The 25,061-nt window shown below is 35.1% G+C and overlaps 1 protein-coding gene across 2 annotated transcripts in view; it reads left to right on the top strand.

Annotated features, from left to right (window-relative positions):
- PCDH15 (protocadherin related 15) overlaps positions 1-25,061 on the top strand; it is a 761,207-nt gene that overhangs the window by 590,028 nt on the left and 146,118 nt on the right. For both annotated transcript variants that reach the window (XM_057505880.1, XM_057505879.1), the window contains 2 exons: positions 3,182-3,322; positions 5,001-5,113. In XM_057505880.1, coding sequence (XP_057361863.1) covers positions 3,182-3,322; positions 5,001-5,113 — 254 coding nt within the window. The remainder of the gene's footprint in view (positions 1-3,181; positions 3,323-5,000; positions 5,114-25,061) is intronic.

The following is a 25,061-nucleotide window of genomic DNA, read 5'->3' as shown; positions in this document are numbered from 1 at the left end:
ATATCAAGACCATACTTGCTTTATTTTATGTAGTAGTAATCTGTGGACTAACATATCATAGAATAAGAAGTTTATTGATATAGTTGACATATTACATATATGTTCATATATACACACTCATAACTGCAACAATCCTCCAGGAAGGTTCTAGGATGTTCTATATAGCAAAATATTTAAGGCAGGTGAGAGATGGCACTCCATCATATCAAATTCAAATCTTTTTATTTTATCAACTAAAGCCATAATTTGAAACATATCATACATACTTTGGCTTTATTAAAGAGAGAAGCTAAATATGATTAATACATTTTAAATTTCTTGATAACTAATTTGAGATAGTCATAAGAATTTTAATTATTGTACTATAGACCAGGTGGTTACTCATGTTTGCAGAAACTGAAAATTTGTACTTGGAATAGTTTGTTGTATAATTTTGCTCATTCATCAAGCATTCCTCTTCATGGAATAGTGCTACATAACTTCTTGGGCGATGTACTAAGGTCAGATTAACTAGGGCATTCTATTCTAAAGCTCTTTCCCAAGTAATTTTGCTCAATTTTATTGCTATTTGTCCTCATGTTAAAGGACTATTGCATTTAAGATACCATAGATAAATATTAAGTTGTTATAGGTTAAGGATCTATGGTTTATTATGAGGCATATTTGATTCTAGTAAACTGGCATTTATTAGTTGAGGAAATTTCAAAAAATAAATTAAATCTTAAAGTCTTAATTTAATCATTTGTAAAGTTTGGATACTATTCATAACAACTCCTGGCTTTCTCATAAGTATAAACATGAGGGTGCATGTAATTCATATTGTCTGTTACATAGTAAAACACTCAAATTAATAGCTGACAATTCATGTCATTATTTTTTAAATGCCAGTGATGTTGCCATTGAATGATTATAATATGTCTAATTCTGTCCAACTAGAAAAGAGTTTTGTAATAAATATGCCCCATTTCTATACTTACTCGGTAGCTAAAATGGCCATCCGCCACTAGGTGAAATTAGTTTTCATATGCAAATATTATCCCAGAGCTGACAATTTCTTGACATTCTCTCAAGATTTCACCAGTGTGTAGTATTTCCAAAATATTGAAATATGTGAATATTTTAAATATCAATAGGAGGGTCTGGGCACTTTTGACACATGAGTATTCATCCACTAAGTCATGCATTCAGTCAAATGCTCCTTGGCTACCTTTATGGGTCAGGTAAGTTCCATGCAAGGTATTCACAAAGAGTCTCCACCTTTGTGAAGCATTCGTTCTTATGTTGGAGACCAACAGTAAGGAAGTAAACACAGAATGTATGTGATGATTTCCCAAAGGGTTTCTGAAGACAAATAAACTAGAATGATGAGTAGAGAATGCCTGGAAAAGAAGAGGGTAAATTTAGAAGCTGAAAATCTGGAAGAAGGGTGTGGCAGGCATAACATAAAGGCAGTGAGGCAGGAACAAGGACAATGTAGTCAAAGAATAATGAACAAGGAGATGAAGTTGGCAAGTAAACAGAATCAGATGTTCTCTAGATCTGGTAGTCCCTAGTAAGGGGTTTAGATTTAATTTGTGTCTGTGAAGGAAAACCATTGGGAGTTTAAGCAGTATTGATAAAATGGTTTGTATTTTAAAAGATAATTTTAATAGAATAAAAGCAGGAAGTTAATGAAGAGTCCAGTGTCGGAAATAGATGGAGGGAGGAGATAAGTGATCTGCATTAGAGCAAGCTTCCACTGAGGTACTGGCAGGACTTGCAGATAATTTGTGGAGTGTGAGAGAAGGTGAATGGGTTAATGATCATCCCTAGGCTCTGAGAGAGACCACATAGGTGAAAGGCCACTGACCTCCTAGAGGGGAGGATGTACAAGTCTAGGGGTGGAAATTCAGGATTCCAGTTACAGTATTTTGAGTTGAAAATGGAATGTCTTAGTTGACATTGTATGGACTACTTTGGGGTTTAAAGGATGAGGGTTTAGCCAGAAATTTAAATTTAGGAATCATGAACAAATAGAAGGTATTTAAAGGTATGGGACTGTAAGAGAATTCTACAGGCCTAGAGCAGAGATAGAGGTGATAGAAGTCCCTATGACAGAACCTTGGAAGTGTTTTCCTCTGAAGAATTTAGTGGTGTAATGCAGTGTCTGCCTGGGTTTAAAGTCAAACTCTACCACATAATAGCTCTGTGCCTGAATTGTCTACTTGGCTTCTAGGACTGGCTAAAAGATTTAAAGTCTTAAGCATTGAAAAGGTTGTAGTGTCCACCCCACTGTCACCCTATATAATTAAAAATAAATCCAATCTAAACCCTAATATAAATGAGAAGGTTCACTGAATTTTAATTGTTCTCATTATAGTCTCTTTTAAAAAAAATCCCAAATATTAATTTTAAAGAAAAAAAATTTCTTTCTTTAAAAATGAATTTTTTGTTTGATATTCCAACTAGTGTCTAGAACAATTAAATATTCTTTAATTCTCTATAAGCATCAAGTTCATTAACTAAAAATGGGAGGTGGCGTATACATGTATTATCTTTAGGATGCACATAATAAGCATTCAACAAATGTTAGCTATCATTATTTTACTATTATTACTATCATCATCATTAGTAATATTATCCTAGAGGATTGTTGTGAGGATTAATTTATTTATGGAAAAACTTACCATGGTAAACAGTACACAGCAGATGGTGGATAATTTTCATTCACTTCTATACCCATTCCACCACTTTATCACAATCTTCTGCACTTTATCAGTCTCTGAATATCACAGAGTTCACTAAGTATAATAAAAGAAAATAATTTATAATCATTTCAGAGGATAAAATATTAAGCAGATACGGTGTTTAGAGAGGAAGATGAGATACATGTAGTTAAGGGAAATTGAAAGAGAAGGTGCCCAAGGCAACCATTAATTTATTCTTTCACATAAATAATTTTATGTAACATGTAGTAAAGATACTTCACTGATTCAGACTGAGATATCCTAAAAAAATTAAGATTCTGCTGTATTTCAAGCCTGAAAGTATGAATGTCTGAAGTACAGTTTTTAACTTCTACCAGGCCATGAATGTTATAAGGCACTTTAACGTCACTGCACTTTGTTTTCAATTTGTGAGAGTAAATTAACAACATAAAATTTCATACCATTTCATTATTTCTAACTTAATTTCACTTTAGGGATTACCTGCAAGTCATGTGAGGTATAGAATAGATGATGTCCAGTTTCCTTATCCTGCCAGTATTTTTGATGTAGAAGAAGATTCTGGAAGAGTAATAACTCGCGTCAATCTTAATGAAGAACCTACGACAATTTTTAAGGTCAGTGCAGTGTTTTGCTTATGTTGTCTATTTGATGTTTTAGCTTTTGATTGAACATTTTGGTTTAACAGAAGACTACTTCTTTCCATTTTTTTGCTTTTTAATTTTGTTAAAACTGCAAAGCAATACATTTTCACTGCACAGACACTTAGAAAGTACAGTTAAGTAAAAAAAAAAAACTTGATATTTTACACCTTGGAGATAACTAGAATTTACTATTTTAATTTCTATCCTAATGATGACATTCCACATAAATACAAGTATACAAATAAATGTTTTAAAATAACAGGATCATATTATTTATCTTTTTTAATTAATAATATATTGCCCATGCCAATAAATACTCTTAATGCTATTATAATGGTTTTATGATGTTCTATTGTATGTTTTTTTAATTTTGTCTAATACCTTATTGTTGGATAATTAGGCTGTTTCCAATTTTTTGTTATAATCTTCTTTGTAGTGAAACTTCTTGTGTAAATATCATTTGCCATATCCTGTTTAACCTTAAGATAAGTGCCTAGAGGCAGAATTGCTGGATCAAATTTAAATTCTCATATACTTTGAGAAAATTTAAAATAATACTGCCCTTTGCTATTATCATAAATGATCCATTTTATTAAATGTTTGAATATTTACATTTCTTACAATTCCTTAGAAAAACTTGTCACTGTGAATAAAGCCTTTGACCTTATAATGGGGAAATACCTTCATCAGTTAACCTTGTGAATATCAATGAGTACTGCTCACCTAATTTTATCATTGTTTCAAATGATTTTTCTTTTTGCAAAATATTAACCTGAAAGTAAATTGTGGCTTTTAGGATGATCTTTGGTTATAGTTCTATGACAAATTTGAATAGTTTAGATTAGTAACTTGCAGCTTCCAAATTATATACATTCCAGAGAATCACATCGTTTTGCAACATTCAACATTTCTTGAAATAAACATTGGAATTCTTCTTGATATACTATATGTTACCAAAATATGGTCATATAAAATCTATTTTAGTAATAATGTGTAGTTATCACATCTTAAGACTAAAGCTTTATTTAGTTTGCATCATTTGAACAATTTCTGCTATATAGTATAAAATTGGTTTTATGTATTTTAATTATTTTTAAGAGAGTATATATCAAAGTCTGTTAAACTATAAAGATTTCCAATTTCATCTTCCAGAGTGAAATATCTCTGCTCTATAATCTTGCAGGCAATTAATTCACTTAAAAATTAATTTCTTTTTACAAGCAAGCTAATTAGTTTTTTGCTATCAATGTGATTGAATTTAACACTTTTTAAATAAGTGTTGATACTTCTAGTGGCACGTGTTTTACTGTAGGTACCAGTGGAATTGCAGAAGAGAAAAGAGTTTGTCACTGAAGAAATGTGATATCATAAACTTGTTTTACTGGTAGTTTTTTTATCTTAGAGTTAGAAACTTAACTCTAATAAGTCTCATCTGAAAAATGAAAATAAAAACACCTACCTGGCAGGATGGCTGTGAAGATTAAATGAGCATATATGTAGCATAACCTAGGGCAAGGTCTGCTACCTGGCAGGTAGTGAGGAAATGATAATTGTTCCCCCTCCTGGAACAAAGCAGTCCAATGATTAAAAATGATGTGTTTATTTTTTCCTTGTTAATAATCTTTAACATGAAATTTTATTAATTTTTAAGTTGGCGGTTGTGGCTTTTGATGATGGTGAGCCTGTGATGTCCAGCAGTGCCACAGTGAAAATTCTCGTCTTACATCCTGGAGAAATCCCTCGCTTCACACAAGAGGAATACAGGTATCGATTCTTACTAGGTTTTGTAATATAAAGGTTTTTATCTTGTTTTGTTTGGGCCTTTCAAAATTGATGTGATATGAATTCATCAGTGAAGTTAGCTTTCAATTCTGGTTTAAGCTTTTCTACATTACAGAACATTATGTTTATTTTAAAAGCTAAGGTAATTCAAATGTCAATTTAGTGTAAAAACATCACTTTCAATAATGTTTTGATGAATAATGGATACTCTAAAAATAAATAAAGCAAGCTTTGAAAAATACAAAATTATATTTTGGGTTTTATAGTGCAACTGATTAATGATGTCAGTGGTGAGAAGTTGACATTTAGTTTCTTGCTATGCCAGATACCTTAGATAATCTAATGTTGACATGTATCTGAAATGATACTTCCCATGGAAAGAGAGAGAAAATGTGTGTGTGTGCATGTGTAGAATGCATACATTATATGTTATAACTATAAAATCAGAATATATACTGTCTTAGGTTAGGCTGCCATACAAAATACCACAGATGGGTGGCTTGACCAACAGATACATGTTTGCTCACAGTTCTGGGGTCTGGAATGAGGGTGGTGACATAGTCAGCTCCAGATGAGGACTCTCTTTCTGGCTTGCAGGTGGCTGCCTTCTTGCTGTGTCCTCACATAGGAAAAGTGTGGGAATGCCAGCTCTCTGATGTCTCTTCTGAGGGTACTAATCCCAAAATAAGGTCCCCCCCTTATGACCTCATCTAAAGGTCATTATCTCTGAAAGCCCCCATCCTCAAATTATCATCCCATTGAGAATGAAGGCTTCAGCATATGAATTTTAGGAAGACACAATTTGGTACATAGTCTATGTGGGTGTGGTGTGGGTGTGTATGTATAGATAGATAAAGATAAGGAAACATAAAGATATAGATTGGATATAGATATAGATTAAATATAAGTATACATATATCCATCCTTAGGAAGTGCAGAATTTATATAAAATATAATTAAATTAAAGTTTGTGTATTTCATTGTTGCTTCATGACTGGATATTAGTGAAAGTCTTATAATGCTGTCTTGAACATATAGTAGAATTTTATTTCATGATTTTTTTTATCTCCCATAAGTTAAAACATTAATGTTCTTTTATTAGTATGTTAGGACCCATAGGAGATAGTTTTCTTACAAATATTTGAAGAAGATTCACTATATATTGTATATTTACTATTTAATTATTCTGAACATAGCTTTAAATGTAGCCAGTCATTGCATTCCATAGGCTTACAACCATGGGTGGAAATTAGGAAATGTATGAAAAATATAATACACTGGAATAATAGAAGCTCATAGTACTAAGGAAGCATGTTAGAGAAACACTTAATGGTATCTAAACATGATCAGCATAGTTTTGAACTGTATCTTGAAGAAAAAGCTGAAGGAAGGATGTTCGATGCCAAAGAATCAGAATTACAGAAGTATTAGTAAGAAATATGGGATAACATATTGAATTCCAGAATATTTTAGTAGATTAGTCTACCTAGAGACAAATTAGATATTAAATGCTAATTGAGGCTCAAGAAAAATGAAAAATTCATATAATGGAATAGTTTTTCATTGTCTAGAATTTGGATTATATTGCTCTTATAATTTCTAAGAACAACCCACGAATGCTAAGCTAGAGTAAGGCCTCTGATACTGAGGGAGGAGGTAGGTGATGCATCTGGGATCATTTACCACACTGAACCAAGTAGTTTTCTGCTTTCATAATATTTATACAATATTCAAAAAATTATTATGTAATACTATTACCTGAAAATTCTACATAACACTAGGTAAACTAATGAGATGTAAACTATATTTAAAATAATAGGAATACTTGGTCAGTTGTGTTAAAGTACATTTTCTTCCTATGTCCTTCATTACCAGTTCCCTTCCTTGTATGTTGGCATGGTGACCTGTGGATGCCAATAGTTTACTAGACATACAGTTTTCTGCTTTTTGAGAACTTCCCTGAATGTGTTCATTTTGGTCTCTCAAGAACCAAATGTAAACTCACTTGTGTTTCTAACTTTTCTATATCAGATGCTCACAAATAAATGTACTTACTATTTGAGGAGGGTACACAATCCCCTATAGTTTCAGCTCAACAAAATTCCCACATTTGTACTCCAAACTTCTCACCCCAAGTCCAGTCATTCCTTGGAAACCCCGAGAGAAGAAAAAAGTTTTGCGGTACTTAACACTTTCCCATTAAGTAAACTCAATAAATGGTGTCCCTTTTCTCTGGGCTTTTATTTGGGGCTCATTTCCTGTTAATAGAACTATTCTTTCTGACTTCTCTATCACCTTGCTCATTAACTCTCTTAGTTAAAATGCTGTGACATTAAGGCCAAGGTCATACATTATATCAGGGCATTTAGCTTTTTTTAAAAAAAATTGTCATTATTTAATGCAACTTTTTAAAAAAATAAAAACGTTTTGTTCAATGAATAATTCACCAGTTCTTACATTCTCTGCATAGAACTACTCACTGCAAATAAATTCAATTAATAAAATTGTTAACTTAGAAAAAAACTAGCCCATTATTTGGTGCTAAAATTAGAAAGAGTCACGTGAGCATAGTAGAAGAATTTGGGGCCTTCCAGAAGAACATTTCTAACAATTGCAAACAGCATCCTTGACTATCCTAGTTCACTTATTTTCTAACACATAAAGGTAATTTGGTAGTCTTACTGCATCCTGCAGTCTATGAAGAGGCTCTTACAGAAGGATCAACATAATTGCCATAATGGATTGGGTACTTGGGTATTATTTTGTTTTCTATCAAACACCAGAAAACTTGGATAATAAAAAATGTCATATAACATATTGGGCAAAAACATTACTTTTTGAATAAATACAAATAATTGAATTTAAATGTGTACGTAGGCTTATATTTAACCAAAAACATGGAATGAGCTATTAAAAAAAACATGAGATTGATGATTATCTACTTCATCAACTATCTCTGATGCTCTTGAAGATTTTTGGAGATGTAAATTGCAGAGAGTTCTGGAAGCCTCCTAAGTTCTTTCCTGTTTCTCCTGGGCACATGGCTAGATGACGTTTCTGCTAGATGGAGCCACGTGACTGAGTTCTGGCCAATAAAATGTGGGATGTTATGTCTGTACCATTTCCTGTCCTGACTTAACCTTTTCCTCTTATGAATGGGTGAAATGGAAAGGAAAAAAAATTACTGGGAAAGTTTGGGAGCCATGTGTTGACACTGTGGAAATATCAAATAACAGGAGCCCAGGCCTCTGAATCACAGCTTGGAGGAGGGCTACCTAACTATGAATGCTCTGAATGAACTATTATGTGAGCAACAAACTTAAGGGCTTGCCTGCCATAATGGCTAGTACTTTTTCAACTAATGTAGTTGGTCAACATTTTATTGATATGGAACAACTAATCATATAATATGTTAATCATTTAAAGAAAATTTTTCTCATTTATATCACAGTATTTCCTATTTATCATTTTAAAAATAGTATTCATGGTAGAATATTTTTATTCTTGTATGTTATTTTCTTTTCATATGTTCAGCTACTAGCTTTATCAAAGTGAGTACACCATTTAGATGGCTGTGAAAGCCAACAGTTTCCTGAGAGAGAGAGAGAAAGAGAGGGAAAGAAAAGAAAAAGAAATATAGAATGGCTATTGCAAGACTCATGTCTCCTTCCCTCTCTTATTTTTTTGAAATTCATTTACTGTCTCAGCTAAATGCAGTTACTCCCATAGAAGCTAACCAATGTTATCAATCCTTGATTATCAGGGTGATTCAAGTATGGCAGAATATGCGCCCCCTAAAACATGCTTTTTGGCATAACAATTATTTTGAACTAAAAGCACTTAAAATTAGCACATGCAGCAAGAGCATCCTGATCTCCCCTTTTCTTCCTAAAAATAGGAGATTAAAAACTTCCATGTAAATATGCCCTTCCTAGACCAAGAGGAAAACTTTCTTTAATGAGGGGTCAAAGCCAAGAGAATTCTATACACACCACCTTGTTAAAACAATGTTATATCTCCCTTCAGTCTCCCCACAGGGTTTACTTTTCCACAATTGCCTCTCTTTCTTCAACCTAACATTGAAGTACGCAGGCTTAGCCATTTCTTTGGGTCTTTATTTCCTTTTGAGAGCTCCCATAAAACTTATGTGAATGTGTATACTTTCTCCTGTTAATCTGTTTAAGTCGGTTCAATACTTACATCCAGCTGAAAAATCTTAAGAGAGGAGAGGTAAAATTGTACCTCCCCTACAGTATTACTTCATGTGATCAAATTTGGGGAGGCACACGAAATGACAATGCAAGACTTCTGTTCTTGGTAGGATGAGGGCAGAAGGATGCACATGGGTTACAAATGAAAACTGTATCCAAGATGAGTAGCATTGTGAACTGAGGGGCCTATGATTTTTTTTTTTGCCACACTTGATAATTTATATGCAGCATTCCTTTTTTTATTGAAGTATCATTGGTATACTATCTTGTGTTGGTTTCAAATATACAGCACAGTGGTTTAACAGTTACCATATTATTAAATCTTCACCCCCTCTAGTGTGGTGAGGGTCCTATGATTTTTACATCTCAAGGATGTCTTCATTCCAACGTGGACTTTTGAATCCCTGAGGAAAAACTGGTAATAAATGAAATAAAATATTCATTTACTTTAGAATTTGGAACTGAATTCTTAACCTGACTGTTAGGCAGGAAGGATTCCATCTTTAAGATTGCATTTTATACCCAGGAAGTTGAGAAGTAAGATTCTTAGTTTACAACCAGACAATAACTCAGCCCACTTTGGGGGCTGGGCAGGCAGCCTTGTTTGATCTGCTCCTAGACCAAGAATGCAGGTATCCCAGGGAGAAATCAGAGTATGAAGTTCCTTGTGCTAAGTTAATTCTAAGCATTCAAAGACCACTTAACAAGTCTGCACCCCCAGCCCTTAGTCACACTCCTAAAGAATCCTTAAAAGGGGAAACCCCTAGCCTTTCAGGGTGCTCCTCTCTCTCAGGTCGCCCACACTTTCTAAGTGTGTAACCTTTTAATCTTAAACTTTCTCTCTCCAAACCTTTCAGGGCTCCTCTCCTTGCTGAGGTGGCCTATACTTTTTCTCTCTTAAAGTAATTTTAAATAAAACGTTTACTCTGCTTCACTACGGTGTCTCTGCCCTTCAGTTCTTTGTTAACAAGGACCGAGGAAAATACACAACGCTCTCCCAACATGACCACTCCCTCGGACCCAATTATCTTATTTTGGGAATGGCCAGTCATTACATATTTACACTCAGGATAACAAGATTAGTTAGGATAGGTTAGGCTGCCATAAAAAGAAACCCCTTGAATTTCAATGGTTTAAGCAACAATAGAACACGCAGTTTGGCTCACCTGACAGTCTAAAGTGAATGTTTCAGGCTAGTGGTAGTTCATTACGCAATTCTTCCATGCAGGTATTCAGGGACCCAGGCCAATTTAGGTTCTTCCAACTTTGACATTATCTTTCAAAATAATTCCAACCATTGCCACTTCAGTCCACAGAGAAGGAAAAGGAGCAGAAGTGGGGTAGGAGATACAAATTTTACCTCGGCTCACATTCCATCTTCAAAATTCAGGTATATGATCATACCTAGTATAATAGGACAGAGGAATGCTATTTTTTAGGCAGCTGTCTCCCAGTTCTACCTCTGTTCTTGAGGAAAAAGAGAAAATGATTTTGGAGGAGAACTAGCACATTAAACATATAATTTTAGATAAGTTATAGATTTTAATTGTAATTTAAAAATTACTGGGTTTCTATTAAGAATAAACAATATTGGATATATGAACTAATGATATAATAGTATGGAAATATTTTTTAATTTTAAGTACTAATTGGTGAAATATATTACTTCTTAAACTAATGATGGAATGATACTTTTTTTCTATGATTTCAAAGCAACTCAGATGAACATTTTTGAATGTTTTAAATTATTTTAGCAATACCAGCTTATCAAGTATTACTATTACATAATCCAAACTAAACCTTCTGGACTTCAAGCTAATGTTTGGCTATTTGATTATGATTATTTGCATTCTCCATTTTTTTGTGAAATCTAATTGTTTTGAACATAAAAGTAAAAGAAAAAAATGAAAAAACATTATGGCAGAGAGTAAATGAGAATTATAAGCTGTAAACTAGCTCTGTGGAGAATATCAGAAAGATTTGATATGTGGCATTTACTATTTGGTGAAACATTTTCCACTTTACCATTCTATCAAAACACAGTAACAAAGTCCATTATTCTTTTTATAGAGTTAAAAGCATGCAGATGTTGAGGTATTGGTAATTGCTTGGTTACTGGGAATATAATAATAGACCTATCATTGTCTTTTCTAAAATAAAAAAAGTACAAATAGCAACCAACAAATAATAAATATCAGAGTAAATACTTCAACATTTTCTAAAGGAAAAACCTAATAGATTGCCAGCTAAGTTTTTTATGACATAATTAGTAGGTTAACCACATATAGCTAAATTAGCAATATAACAAAATTAGCAATATAACAAATAGCCAAATCCGCCTTCCACATACTTAATCCTATTATGCTTTTGTTTCTTTTTCATATTTAAAACATCCTTACTTTCTGCCAATGGTTCTTTGAAAATGAAATAATGAAGCTTGTAAAATTATTCAAGGATTTTACAAAGACCACCCTATATTGAGTGAAATGATTTAGCTTGTCAAAATTTGAAGAGAAATTTCTCATATTATTTTCTTGTTTATAATTTATAATGTTAGGATATTTTATATGTGTTGGGAGAAGATTTGATTTTGCCTTTTCTCAAATCATGAGAACTTATGTTGTTTCTTGATGGGCTGGCTTCAAGTAATTTTTAAGGGTAGGAGGAATCCCATAATGGGAAAGCAATTATGCACCATACAGATATGTTTACTTTTAGAATGGCCCAATTTGTAATTCTTAAAGTAATATGCACTTGATTCTCTTTGGTCCTTATGGTGGCTGCAATACTTGAAATAGATTCTTTCTGTTAATTTCATGACCTCCTCAAACCAATCTTTCCTTGCCTCATTTAATTAGGGTAAATGGAGGCTCAAAATATCACTTGCTCCATCTACTTGTCATTACATGAACATCTACATTTTCCAGAAAACATACGAGTTCTTCTTAAAACTTTTGAGAAGTATGTAACTCTTCAGATTGTAACATTCATTTCTACAATTGTAAACATTCATATTATTTAGAACATACAACCACAATTTTCAAAATTTTAAGAAATTCCCATTTTTATGCATCATTCCTCTTTTGTTTGGTTCTTGCAGGTTCTCGTTTTCATACACACACACACACACAAAATCAGTAATTTCAGTGTCTTAGAGTTTGCATTCCCCTAATCATAATTCTCTATTCTTCCTCTCCTCCCTTTCCTTGAAACAGATTTCTTACAAGAGTTAATGGCATTTCTTAATCCTTTGTTGTTGAAACACCCCTCCCTTCTCAAAATAATCTCCATCTGGCTTCCTTTTTTAAAAATAAATTAGGCTCACAAAAATAACTATAGATTTTTAGTTAATACCATTCAGGCCATTAAAGTTTCTCTGTATCCATATGCAATCTCATATCTTAATTTAAACCATTTTTCACAGTTTGATTTTCATCACAAGTAGGGAAAAATAGGTTAATCTTACTCATAAAAATTATGTTTTCAAAGTTACACCGTTTAATGGATGAAACAAACCATAGAGATCTTTTAGTCAGCCTAATAATTTAATACTTGATTCCTCTAATATCCTTGCCACAACATTGACTAGGCTTTCTTTAAAAACTTAACCACTGTGGGAAACTCACCCTTCAATTTGTGGATAGCTGTGGATGTTAAGAAGTTATTCCTTATGCTGAGTTTATTATTACTATATTTATTCTTTTAAATTATTTTCTATGCATTTTTCTCTAAGACTGTATCAAATTTAGCATTCACTTCCTCTTTCAAGTAGTAGTACAATGTTTGGGGAAGAAAAATAATTCGCCCTGGGTCCTTCCAAGTTCTTAGCTGAGACCCTGGTAATAAAAGACAAATTAATAAGAGAAAAGCAAACAGAAGTTTATTAGTATATATACCTGATATATACATGGGTGATAGAGGGAAAATGAGTAACTCAAAGGAACTGCTTAAAATCAGGAATAGATACCATCTTAATAAGGAAAGAGGAGGGCTCATGTAGGTCTTTTAAGGAGAGAGTAAATAATGTGTAGGAGAGATGACTGAGCCCTTAGAAGAAGAGATAGGAGGTATGATAGTTTGTGACAAAGTTTGGCTCGGTGTGGTGTCCACTTCTTATCTCCTTTCCTGTGAGAAGAGTCAACTTTTGCTGGTTGATGAAACCTTTGGGAGAGGATCTGTGACAACTGAGTTCCTTTTGGAGGATCTGTGTTTAGGTAGATAAGGGAAGTTCAGAGAAAGCCTCTCCCTGCAATTGTTTCTTAAGTAACTACTGTAAAAAATAATCAATAAACCAAAGGAGCATAGTTTGGGGTGGCATGTGCTAAACTCCTAGAGTCTTATTTTGGGGTAGTATATTCTGCTACCCTTCAATTAAAACTGAGCTACACTCCTTACTTAAAACAAATGTGACAAATAATGCTCTCCTATCATTTATTATCTGGTTATCTTGACAAGAATTATGCTTATTGGGAAAGAGAACTCTGCATACCTGGTAATGTCTGCCATTAATGTAGAAAAAAGAGTGATAGTTACTGTGTAGTTGCTGACCTGAAAGAATGTTAATTCAAGTTTTTCATACTAGTTTAATGCATTCTACAACATTTGGCAAACTCTTCTACATTGTTATAATATTTAAATAACAATTAACTATAGCTCTCAAAGCTAAAAAAAAAAATTGTCTCCACATAAATTAATGTGTATTCAATCTATTCAATTTATTTCACTTTGACATAGCATCATAATATTAATACTTACTTTAATATACATTTAAGTTTTATATTCATATCTTACAAATTCCCTATCTTTATTTCCCTAGAACTGATTTTCTAAATGTTCATGAATATTTTGTATTTAATTTATATCTTTCAAAATACTAATTCTCCTTTTCAATTTTAGTCCCCTTAATGTCCTGTGTTAGTTCACGTCCATCCTCTAACAGTTAGACATCAAGATGAGATTTTTTTTTTTTTTTTATTGAAGGGTAGTTGACAACAGTATTGCATTACATTAGTTTCAGGTGTACAACACAGTGATTCAACATTTATATACATGATAATTCTAGGTACCAGCTATCACCATACCAAGTTGTTACAATATTTTGACTATATTCCTTATGCTATACATTACATCCCGGTTACTTATTTATTTTACAATTGGAAGTGTGTTTATATATATATATATATATATATATATATATTTTGTGAGGGCATCTCTCATATTTATTGATCAAATAGTTGTTAACCACAATAAATTTCTGTATAGGGGGGTCAATACTCAATGCACAATCATTAATCCACCCCAAGCCTAATTTTTGTCAGTCTCCAATCTTCTGATGCACAACGAACAAATTCTTACATGGAGAACAAATTCTTACATAGTGAATAAGTTACATGGTGAACAGTGCAAGGGCAGTCATCACAGAAGCTTTCGGTTTTGTTCATGCATTATGAACTATACACAGTCAGTTCAAATATGAATATTCATTTGATTTTTTTTTTTTAATCATTATTTTTTATTGAAGGGTAGTTGATGCACAGTATTACATTACATTAGTTTCAAGTGTACAACACAGTGGTAGAACATTTATATACATAATTCGAGGTTCCAGCTATCACCCTACCAAGCTGTTACATTATCTTGACTCTATTCCTTATGCTATACATTACATCCCGGTTACTTATTTATTTTACCATTGGAAGTCTGTCCTTTTTTTTTTTTTTTTTTTTTTGTGAGGGCATCTCTCATATTTATTGATCAAATGATTGTTAACGACAATAAAATTCTGTATAGGGGAGTCAATGCTCAATGCACAATCATTAATCCACCCCAAGCCTAATTTTCGTCAGTCTCCAATCTTCTGAGGCATAACAAACAAGTTCTTACATGGAGAACAAATTCTTACATAATGAATAAGTTACATAGTGAACAGTACAAGGGCAGTCATCACAGAAACTTTCAGTTTTGCTCATGCATTATGAACTCTAAACAGTCAGTTCAAATATGAATACTCATTTGGTTTTTATACTTGATTTATGTGTGGATACTACATTTCTCTCTTTATTATTATTATTTTTAATAAAATGCTGAAGTGGTAGGTAGATACGAGATAAAGGTAGAAAACAGAGTTTAGTGTTGTAAGAGAGCAAATGTAGATGATCAGGTGTGTGCCTGTAGACTATGTGTTAATCCGAGCTAGACGAGGGCAATAAACATCCATGTATGCAGAAGATTTCTCTCAGAACAGGAGGGGGGAGGTTCTAAGCCTCACCTCTGCTGCTCCCCATTTTCTCACCAGATGGCCCCCTGCGACTGTGCCTGTCTTAGGTTGTTCCTCCCTTGAGGAATCTTACCCGTCTCTGGCTAACCAGTCATCTTCCGGGGCCATACAGGGAAATGTTAAGTTGGTAAGTGAGAGAGAAGCCTTATTGTTTGAAAAGGTTAGCTTTTTACTTCTTTGCATATTTATGCCCTGTGGCTTCTATGCCCAGCATTTGTCTTGAGGTGTCTTTACCACTTGGAAGAATTATGATACTCGGTAAATTCAACATGTGGCACGAGTTCTATTTAAAGGTTGTGATTAGGTAGGAAGAAGAAAAGCTATAGAAGTAGCAGGCAGAAGAAAACCTGGGAAGATTGATTATTTCTTTGACATATCTTCTTGTAGAGTAACTTCAGCATGGATAGGTTTTAAACTACTAATTAAATTGTGCACACACATTAACATAATAGGAATATAGTTACCTAACCAAAGCATACCTGTAATTACCAGCCATCTCCAGTGAAACCAAGAAAACCAGTTAGGCACCTTAGGCATTTGTGAAAACTTATCTATGATATGGTGGATATTGTCCGACTGAACTTAAACAGTCTGAGAGAATTCAGATAAACTAGAACAACCCATTCCTGGGGACTGTTCATATCCCATATGTTCTTTTAACGATAAATAGTCTGTGGTTGTAAGATTTTGGAGTGCTACAATTTGCACTTCTCCTAATTCTTGGTTGAGTTCCAACAGTATAGATCCAGTACAATTTTTGTTTTACTGTATGCACAGGCCAGCTTAGATATCTCCTTCATCATTCCCATGGCAAGTCCAGGAACTGGTGGGATGAGTGCGCATCTACACCTGTGACAGTGCGTGGATCTTTGTTGGAGTTTTTTTTTTTTTTGCTGATCATCTTCTGTCATGAGTCTTCCCGAGAGTGCTGATGTTGGAAGTTCTTTTTCATATCGTATCTTAGTTCATTTTTGGGGTAGCCAAATTAGGCTTTGATCCTCTGTATAAACACAAACAGACCCTTTGCCTACACTTTTATATGCCCTTTATATCATTGTGTAGAACTCATTAGAGGTCACCACATAGGAACTGCTTTTTTTTTTTTTTTTTTTTAATCATTAATCTACACTTACATGACGAATACTTTGTTTACTAGGCTCTCCCCTATACCAGGTCCCCCCTATATACTCCTTTACAGTCACTGTCCATCAGCGTAGCAAACTGTTGTAGAATCACTACTTGTCTTCTCTGTGTTGTACAGCCCTCCCCTTTCTCCCACCCCGCTATGGATGCTAATCTTAACACCCCTCTTTTTCTGCCCCCCCTTATCCCTCCCTACCCACCCATCCTCCCCAGTCCCTTTCCCTTTGGTACCTGTTAGTCCATTCTTGAGTTCTGTGATTCTGCTGCTGTTTTGTTCCTTCAGTTTTTCCTTTGTTCTTATATTCCACAGATGAGTGAAATCATTTGGTATTTCTCTTTCTCTGCTTGGCTTGTTTCACTGAGCATAATACCCTCCAGCTCCATCCATGTTGCTGCAAATGGTTGGATTTGCCCTTTTCTTATGGCTGAGTAGTATTCCATTGTGTATATGTACCACATCTTCTTTATCCATTCATCTATCGATGGACATTTAGGTTGCTTCCAATTCTTGGCTATTGTAAATAGTGCTGCGATAAACATAGGGGTACATTGGTCTTTCTCATACTTGATTGCTGCATTCTTAGGGTAAATTCCTAGGAGTGCAGTTCCTGGGTCAAATGGTATGTCTGTTTTGAGCATTTTGATGTACCTCCATACTGCTTTCCACAATGGTTGAACAAGTTTACATTCCCACCAGCAGTGTAGGAGGGTTCCCCTTTCTCCACAGCCTCGCCAACATTTGTTGTTGTTTGTCTTTTGGATGGCAGCCATCCTTACTGGTGTGAGGTGATATATCATTGTAGTTTTAATTTGCATTTCTCTGATAATTAGCGATGTGGAGCATCTTTTCATGTGTCTGTTGGCCATCTGTATTTCTTTTTTGGAGAACCATCTGTTCAGTTCCTTTGCCCATTTTTTAATTGAGTTATTTGTTTTTTGTTTGTTGAGGCGTGTGAGCTCTTTATATATTCTGGACGTCAAGCCTTTATCAGATGTGTCATTTTCAAAGATATTCTCCCATACTGTACGGTTCCTTTTTGTTCTATTGATGGTGTCTTTTGCTGTACAGAAGCTTTTCAGCTTAATATAGTCCCACTTGTTCATTTTTGCTGTTGTTTTCCTTGCCCGGGGAGATATGTTCAAGAAGAGGTCACTCATGTTTATGTCTAAGAGGTTTGTGCCTATGTTTTCTTCCAAGAGTTTAATGGTTTCATGACTTACATTCAGGTTTTTGATCCATTTTGAGTTTACTTTTGTATATGGGGTTAGACAATGGTCCAGTTTCATTCTCCTACATGTAGCTGTCCAGTTTTGCCAGCACCATCTGTTGAAGAGACTGTCATTTCCCCATTGTATGTCCATGGCTCCTTTATCAAATATTAATTGACCATATATGTCTGGGTTAATGTCTGGATTGTCTAGTCTGTTCCATTGGTCTGTGGCTCTGTTCTTGTGCCAGTACCAAATTTTCTTGATTACTATGGCTTTATAGTAGAGCTTGAAGTTGGGGAGTGAGATCCCCCCTACTTTATTCTTCTTTCTCAGGATTGCTTTGGCTATTCGGGGTCTTTGGTGGTTCCATATGAATTTTTGAATTATTTGTTCCAGTTCATTGAAGAATGTTGCTGGTAGTTTCATAGGGATTGCATCAAATCTGTATATTGCTTTGGGCAGGATGGCCATTTTGACGATATTAATTCTTCCTAGCCATGAGCATGGGATGCGTTTCCATCTGTTAGTGTCCCCTTTAATTTCTTTTAAGAGTGACTTGTAGTTTTCAGAATATAAGTCTTTCACTTCTTTGGTTAGGTTTATTCCTAGGTATTTTATTTTTTTTGATGCAATTGTGAATGGAGTTGTTTTCCTGATTTCTCTTTCTGTTGGTTCATTGTTGGTATATAGGAAAGCCACAGATTTCTGTGTGTTGATTTTGTATCCTGCAACTTTGCTGTATTCCGATATCAGTTCTAGTAGTTCTGGGATGGAGTCTTTAGGGTTTTTTATGTACAGTATCATGTCATCTGCAAATAGTGACAGTTTGACTTCTTCTTTGCCAATCTGGATTCCTTGTATTTTTTTGTTTTGTCTGATTGCCGTGGCTAGGACCTCCAGTACTATATTAAATAACAGTAGGGAGAGTGGGCATCCCTGTCTAGTTCCCGATCTCAGCGGAAATGCTTTCAGCTTCTCGCTATTCAATATAATGTTGGCTGTGGGTTTTTCATAGATGGCCTTTATTATGTTGAGGTACTTGCCCTCTATTCCCATTTTGCTGAGAGTTTTTATCATGAATGGATGTTGAACTTTGTCAAATGCTTTTTCAGCATCTATGGAGATGATCATGTGGTTTTGTCTTTCTTTTTGTTGATGTGGTGGATGATATTGATGGACTTTCGAATGTTGTGCCATCCTTGCATCCCTGGGATGAATCCCACTTGGTCATGGTGTACGATGGTTTTGATGTATTTTTGAATTCGGTTTGCTAAAATTTTGTTGAGTATTTTTGCGTCTACGTTCATCAGGGATATTGGTCTGTAGTTTTCTTTTTTGGTGGTGTCTTTGCCTGGTTTTGGTATTAGGGTGATGTTAGCTTCATAGAATGAGTTGGGAGTATCCCCTCCTCTTCTATTTCTTGGAAAATTTAGGGAGAATGGGTATTATGTCTTCCCTGTATGTCTGATAAAATTCCGAGGTAAATCCATCTGGCCCGGAGGTTTTGTTCTTTGGTAGTTTTTTGATTACCGCTTCAATTTCGTTGCTGGTAATTGGTCTGTTTAGATTTTCTGTTTCTTTTTGGGTCAGTCTTGGAAGGTTGTATTTTTCTAGGAAGTTGTCCATTTCTCCTAGGTTTCCCAGCTTGTTAGCATATAGGTTTTCATAGTAGTCTCTAATAATTCTTTGTATTTCTGCGGGGTCCGTCGTGATTTTTCCTTTCTCATTTCTGATACTGTTGATTTGTGTTGACTCTCTTTTCCTCTTAATAAGTCTGGCTAGAGGCTTATCTATTTTGTTTATTTTCTCGAAGAACCAGCTCTTGGTTTCATTGATTTTTGCTATTGTTTTATTCTTCTCAATTTTATTTATTTCTTCTCTGATCTTTATTATGTCCCTCCTTCTGCTGACCTTAGGCCTCATTTGTTCTTCTTTTTCCAATTTCGATAGTTGTGACATTAGACCGTTCATTTAGGATTGCTCTTCCTTTTTTAAATATGCTTGGATTGCTATATACTTTCCTCTTAAGACTGCTTTTGCTGTGTCCCACAGAAGTTGGGGCTTAGTGTTGTTGTTGTCATTTGTTTCCATATATTGCTGGATCTCCATTTTGATTTGGTCATTGATCCATTGATTATTTAGGAGCGTGTTGTTTAGCCTCCATGTGTTTGTGAGCCTTTTTGCTTTCTTTGAACAGTTTATTTCTAGTTTAATGCCTTTGTGGTCTGAAAAGTTGGTTGGTAGGGTTTCAATCTTTTGGAATTTAGTGGGGCTCTTTTTGTGTCCTAGTATGTGGTCTATTCTGGAGAATGTTCCATGTGCACTTTAGAAGAATGTGTATCCTGTTGCTTTTGGATGTAGAGTTCTGTAGATGTCTATTAGGTCCATCTGTTCTAATGTGTTGTTCAGTGCCTCTGTGTCCTTACTTATTTTCTGTCTGGTGGATCTGTCCTTCGGAGTGAGTGGTGTGTTGAAGTCCCCTAGAATGAATGCATTGCATTCTATTTCCTCCTTTAGTTCTATTAATATTTGTTTCAGGTATGTTGGTGCTCCTGTATTGGGTGCATATATATTTATAATGGTTATATCCTCTTGATGGACTGAGCCCTTTATCATTATGTAATGTCCTTCTTTGTCTTTTGTTACTTTCTTTATTTTGAAGTCTGTTTTGTCTGATACCAGAATTGCAACACCTGCTTTCTTCTCTCTGTTGTTTGCTTGAAATATCTTTTTCCATCCCTTGACTTTAAGTCTGTGCGTGTCTTTGGGTTTGAGGTGAGTCTCTTGTAAGCAGAATATGGATGGATCTTGCTTTTTTTATCCATTCTATTACTCTGTGTCTTTTGATTGGTGCATTCAGCCCATTTACATTTAGGGTGATTATTGAAAGGTATGAATTTATTGCCATTGCAGGCTTTAAGTTTGTGGTTACCAAAGGTTTAGGGTTAGCTTCTTTACTATCTTACTGTCTAACTTAACTCGCTTGTTGAGCTATTATAAACACAGTCTGATGATTCTTTATTTCTCTCCCTTCTTATTCCTCCTCCTCCCTTCTTCATATGTTGGGTGTTTTGTTGTGTGCTCTTTTTAGGAGTGCTCCCATCTAGAGGAGTCCCTGTAGGATGCCCTGTAGAGGTGGTTTGTGGGAGGCAAATTCCCTCAACTTTTGCTTGTCTGGGAATTGTTTAATCCCTCCTTCATATTTAAATGATATTCGTGCTGGATACAGTAGTCTTGGTTCGAGGCCCTTCTGTTTCATTTCATTAAGTATATCATGCCATTCTCTTCTGGCCTGTAGGGTTTCTGTTGAGAAGTCTGATGATAGCCTGATGGGTTTTCCTTTTTAGGTAACTTTTTTTTTCTCTCTGGCTGCCTGTAATACTTTGTCCTTGTCTTTGATCTTTGTCATTTTAATTATTATGTGTCTTGGTGTTGCCCTCCTTGGATCCCTTGTCATGGGAGTTCTGTGTACCTCCGTGGTCTGAGAGGCCATTTCTTCCCCTAGTTTGGGGAAGTTTTTAGCAATTATTTCTTCAAAGACATTTTCTATCCCCTTTTCTCTCTCTACTTCTTCTGGAATACCTATGATTCTTATATTGTTCCTTTTCAATTGGTCACTCAGCTCTCTTAAAATTCTTTCATTCCTGGAGATCCTTTTATCTCTCTCTGCATCAGCTTCTCTGCTTTCCTGTTCTCTGTTTTCTAGTCCATTAATGGTCTCTTGCATCTCATCCATTCTGTTTTGAAGTCCTTCCAGAGCTTGTTTTATTTCTGAATTCTCCTTCCTTAGTTCTTGCATATTTCTCTGCAAGTCCATCAGCATGGTTATGACTTTTGTTTTGAATTCTTTTTCAGGAAGACTGGCTAAATCTATCTCCCCAGATTCCTTCTCAGGGGAAGATGTAGCAGATGCCGAAGCTGTCTGGGTTAGTCTTGTCTGGATCATATTTTTTTGCCTTTTCATGTTGACAGGTGCTATTGACTGTCAGCTGGGAGGGCCAAAATTTTCACTTGCTACTGGCCTTTCTTTACTGGGACAACTGCGACCCCTAGTGGCTTGTTTTGGGTAATTGCGTGTAGACTGGGTCTTTGTGTCTTGCCTGGCTGGAAGAGAGAAATTTCCCTTTCTGTGGGCGGAATTTGTCTCAGGCTGCTTCTCTGCTTTTGCAGCGCCCTGTGGGGTAATGGATGGGGGGGCTGCTTGACTGTTTGCCTCCGTGAGGGGTCTCAGAGCTGTTGCCCAGGGGGTTAGTGCACCCAGTTTTCCCTGTAATTTCCAGCTGCTGTACTGTGACCTGGGTTGTTTCCGTCAAGCTGTTAAGTCCCTGTCCCTTTAAGACTTTCAAAAAGCCCCCGCTTTTCTTTGTCACAGGGGCATCAGCTTCGGCACCCTCTCAGAGGTCTTACTCCCTGTTCCCCCAGTATCCAGGGCCCCCTGGGCACGTACTGTGTCTGCGCTCTGGCCCGGATGGCTGGGGCTGGGTGTTCAGCAGTCCTGGGCTCCGTCTCCCTCCCGCTCTGCCTATTCTTCTCCCGCCAGGAGCTGGGGGGAGGGGCGCTCGGGTCCCGCCTGGCTGGGGCTTGTATCTTACCCCTTTCACCAGTCGCTAGGTTCTCGCTGGTGTAGCTGCAGTCTGGCCCCTGTCCTGCGTCTTCTGGTCTCTCTTTTAGGGCTAGTTGTGTTTGTTGTATTTTCAAAAGTATATATGTTTTTGGGAGGAGATTCCCACTGTCCTACTCAAGCCGCCATGTTGGCTCCGCCCCTCAAGATGAGATTTAACAAGCAAGTATTCTTTGGGACAATACTTGTGTGAGAGAAATGAGGAGGAAGCAGGTTAAGCCACTAACCTTCAAAGAACATACAGTCTGACTCTAAGCAAAGAAGAAAGAGAGGAGTTTGTACAGAAACATCCTAGCCTACTGTGTCATTGAAGGGACTACTGTGTCATTTTAGTAATGCATGATGAGCCACGGATCCTCAAAACAGAGTCAGATGTCAGAGAAGTCCAGTGTCTCCCAGGAAGGGACCTGCCTTAGCACCTCTGCTTTTTCTCAGTCATTATCTGCAAGCAGCCTCTAGGAAGCATGACCTTTATAAACATAGCAATAGACTTCAGAGCACTGCAGTCAGGACCTTGATCAAGTGTGCTTCCTCCTTGGAGATGTGTGAGGCACCGTCTCATTGCCACCACATGTCCATATCTGATAAAAGGTTTTCAGTCAGTTATCTACTTGAATCTTATTGAAAATAGTTATTCTGTCATAGTTAGAAAATACACTTTATATATTTTTCATTTAATCCAGATATAAATATCAAAATCCTAATGGTAGTTCAAACACATAATATTACTTAAAAGTAGATTGACTCCTGTAGGTCAAGTGAGTTAGCATTCAGAAAAATGACATTTGACCTTTATCTCAGGATGATGGACTAAGACTTAAACACACTGGGACTTACTTGTCATCAGTTTTAGAGGTAAATATCATGGAAAGGTCAACACGTCTGGAATAGATCATAGAGCCTAAATGTGAATATTGATTTGGGGTGGGAAATGCAGTATTTTACACAATTTATCAAGAAGTTTACCAAAGGTAATTTACAAATTTTCCAAACATATATACTACCAATATAGACATACTTTAGTATATATTTAAAATGGAAGTGTATCAAAATTGATTATTAAACTTTGCATGATATAATGCCACATTTATATTCATTTTAAGGTTTCATGTATTTAAAAATGTAATTTTAAGATTTATATCTGTGTGTACAGAAAAGAGAAGGAGCAAATGTTCCTAAAGTATTTTTATTAACCTCTAAAATAAGTTGATATTTGTCTAACTCTTAGAAAAGTATTGTGAGTCATTTTCAAGTTACAGTATCATTCAAATTTAATATATCAAATCCATAAAAATACTATATATAGAAATATCTTGGTATCTTTTAAAATTCAAATACCTTTGAATGAAGAAGATAATCTTTTCAGCTTCCCTATTAAAATAAAAATTTGATACTTTTCTGATTAATGTAAATTATTCTTGGAACAAATAACAATGGAAAAATTTTATACAATCTATATTTAAAATAAGTTTTTCAAGTGGCTTTATAGTAAAGAATAAAAATAGAGTAGATTTTACAAAGAACTACAAAGGATTAACAGTCCACCTCCTGATATATAAAAACAGAGAAAAAGCATATTTAAAATCCAGAAATCCATTTTATGTACTATGAGAAATGAAAACAATGTTATCACAATGGCCACAGGAAGAGTGAGTGAGAAGTTCTAGTTAACAGCTCATCACTCAGGAGAATTAAAATCACCTTACCTTGAGGAACATGGCCATCATTCTTATATAAACCACGTAAGTTTAGACTTGAGGATTTTCAGAAAATATTTTTAATCAGTAAGTACAATAGTTTAAGCAAAAATATTGATGTTCAGTTCATATAATGAAAAAGGATAACTGAAAACTATTAATATATAATAAACCCACATGCAGAGAGTCTTACTTTTTTGCTAAGATTGTTTTCTATTTTACTTTAGATTTATTGCCCAATATGCAAGCTGACTTAACCTGAAGGTAACCTTTCCTGTCTTTTTATGAACCTACTAAAATCTTGCCTCAAAGATAATACATACTGTTTCTTTTAACTATTGAAAGGTGACTGTAACGATCCTTCATTACAGCTTTCATGGGCTGCCTCTGTATCCACATGGAATTTAATTTCTCTTTCACATCTTCAAGGTTAAGTATAGTGTGACATTTGCTCATAGAGCAGAGTGAAGCAAGTCTTCCAGCAACAAAGGACTCTAGTTTGAGCAGTTCATTTTAAATCCACTGTTTAGAATTTAAAAAGTTTTTCCATTCAGAGTGTTATGATAGATTCCGTTCTTCTTTCATTGCATTTCATCTATGAAATTTTAGTTCAAGGACAACATATAACAGCATACATTACTTTGATTTTATTAATAGTTAATGCAAACTTTTTCTGAGGCAAAATAATACAATAAAACCAAAAGTTTGAATCCTAGCTATACCACTTATCAACTATTGGTTGAACTTGGGTGAGTTACTAAAGCTCTCT

The sequence above is a fragment of the Manis pentadactyla genome, chromosome 8, assembly GCF_030020395.1.
Source record: "Manis pentadactyla isolate mManPen7 chromosome 8, mManPen7.hap1, whole genome shotgun sequence".
NCBI classification, from domain to species: Eukaryota; Metazoa; Chordata; class Mammalia; order Pholidota; family Manidae; genus Manis; species Manis pentadactyla.
The sequence above is the reverse complement of the archived record's forward strand: the minus strand, read 5'-3'. Positions and strand labels throughout refer to the sequence as shown.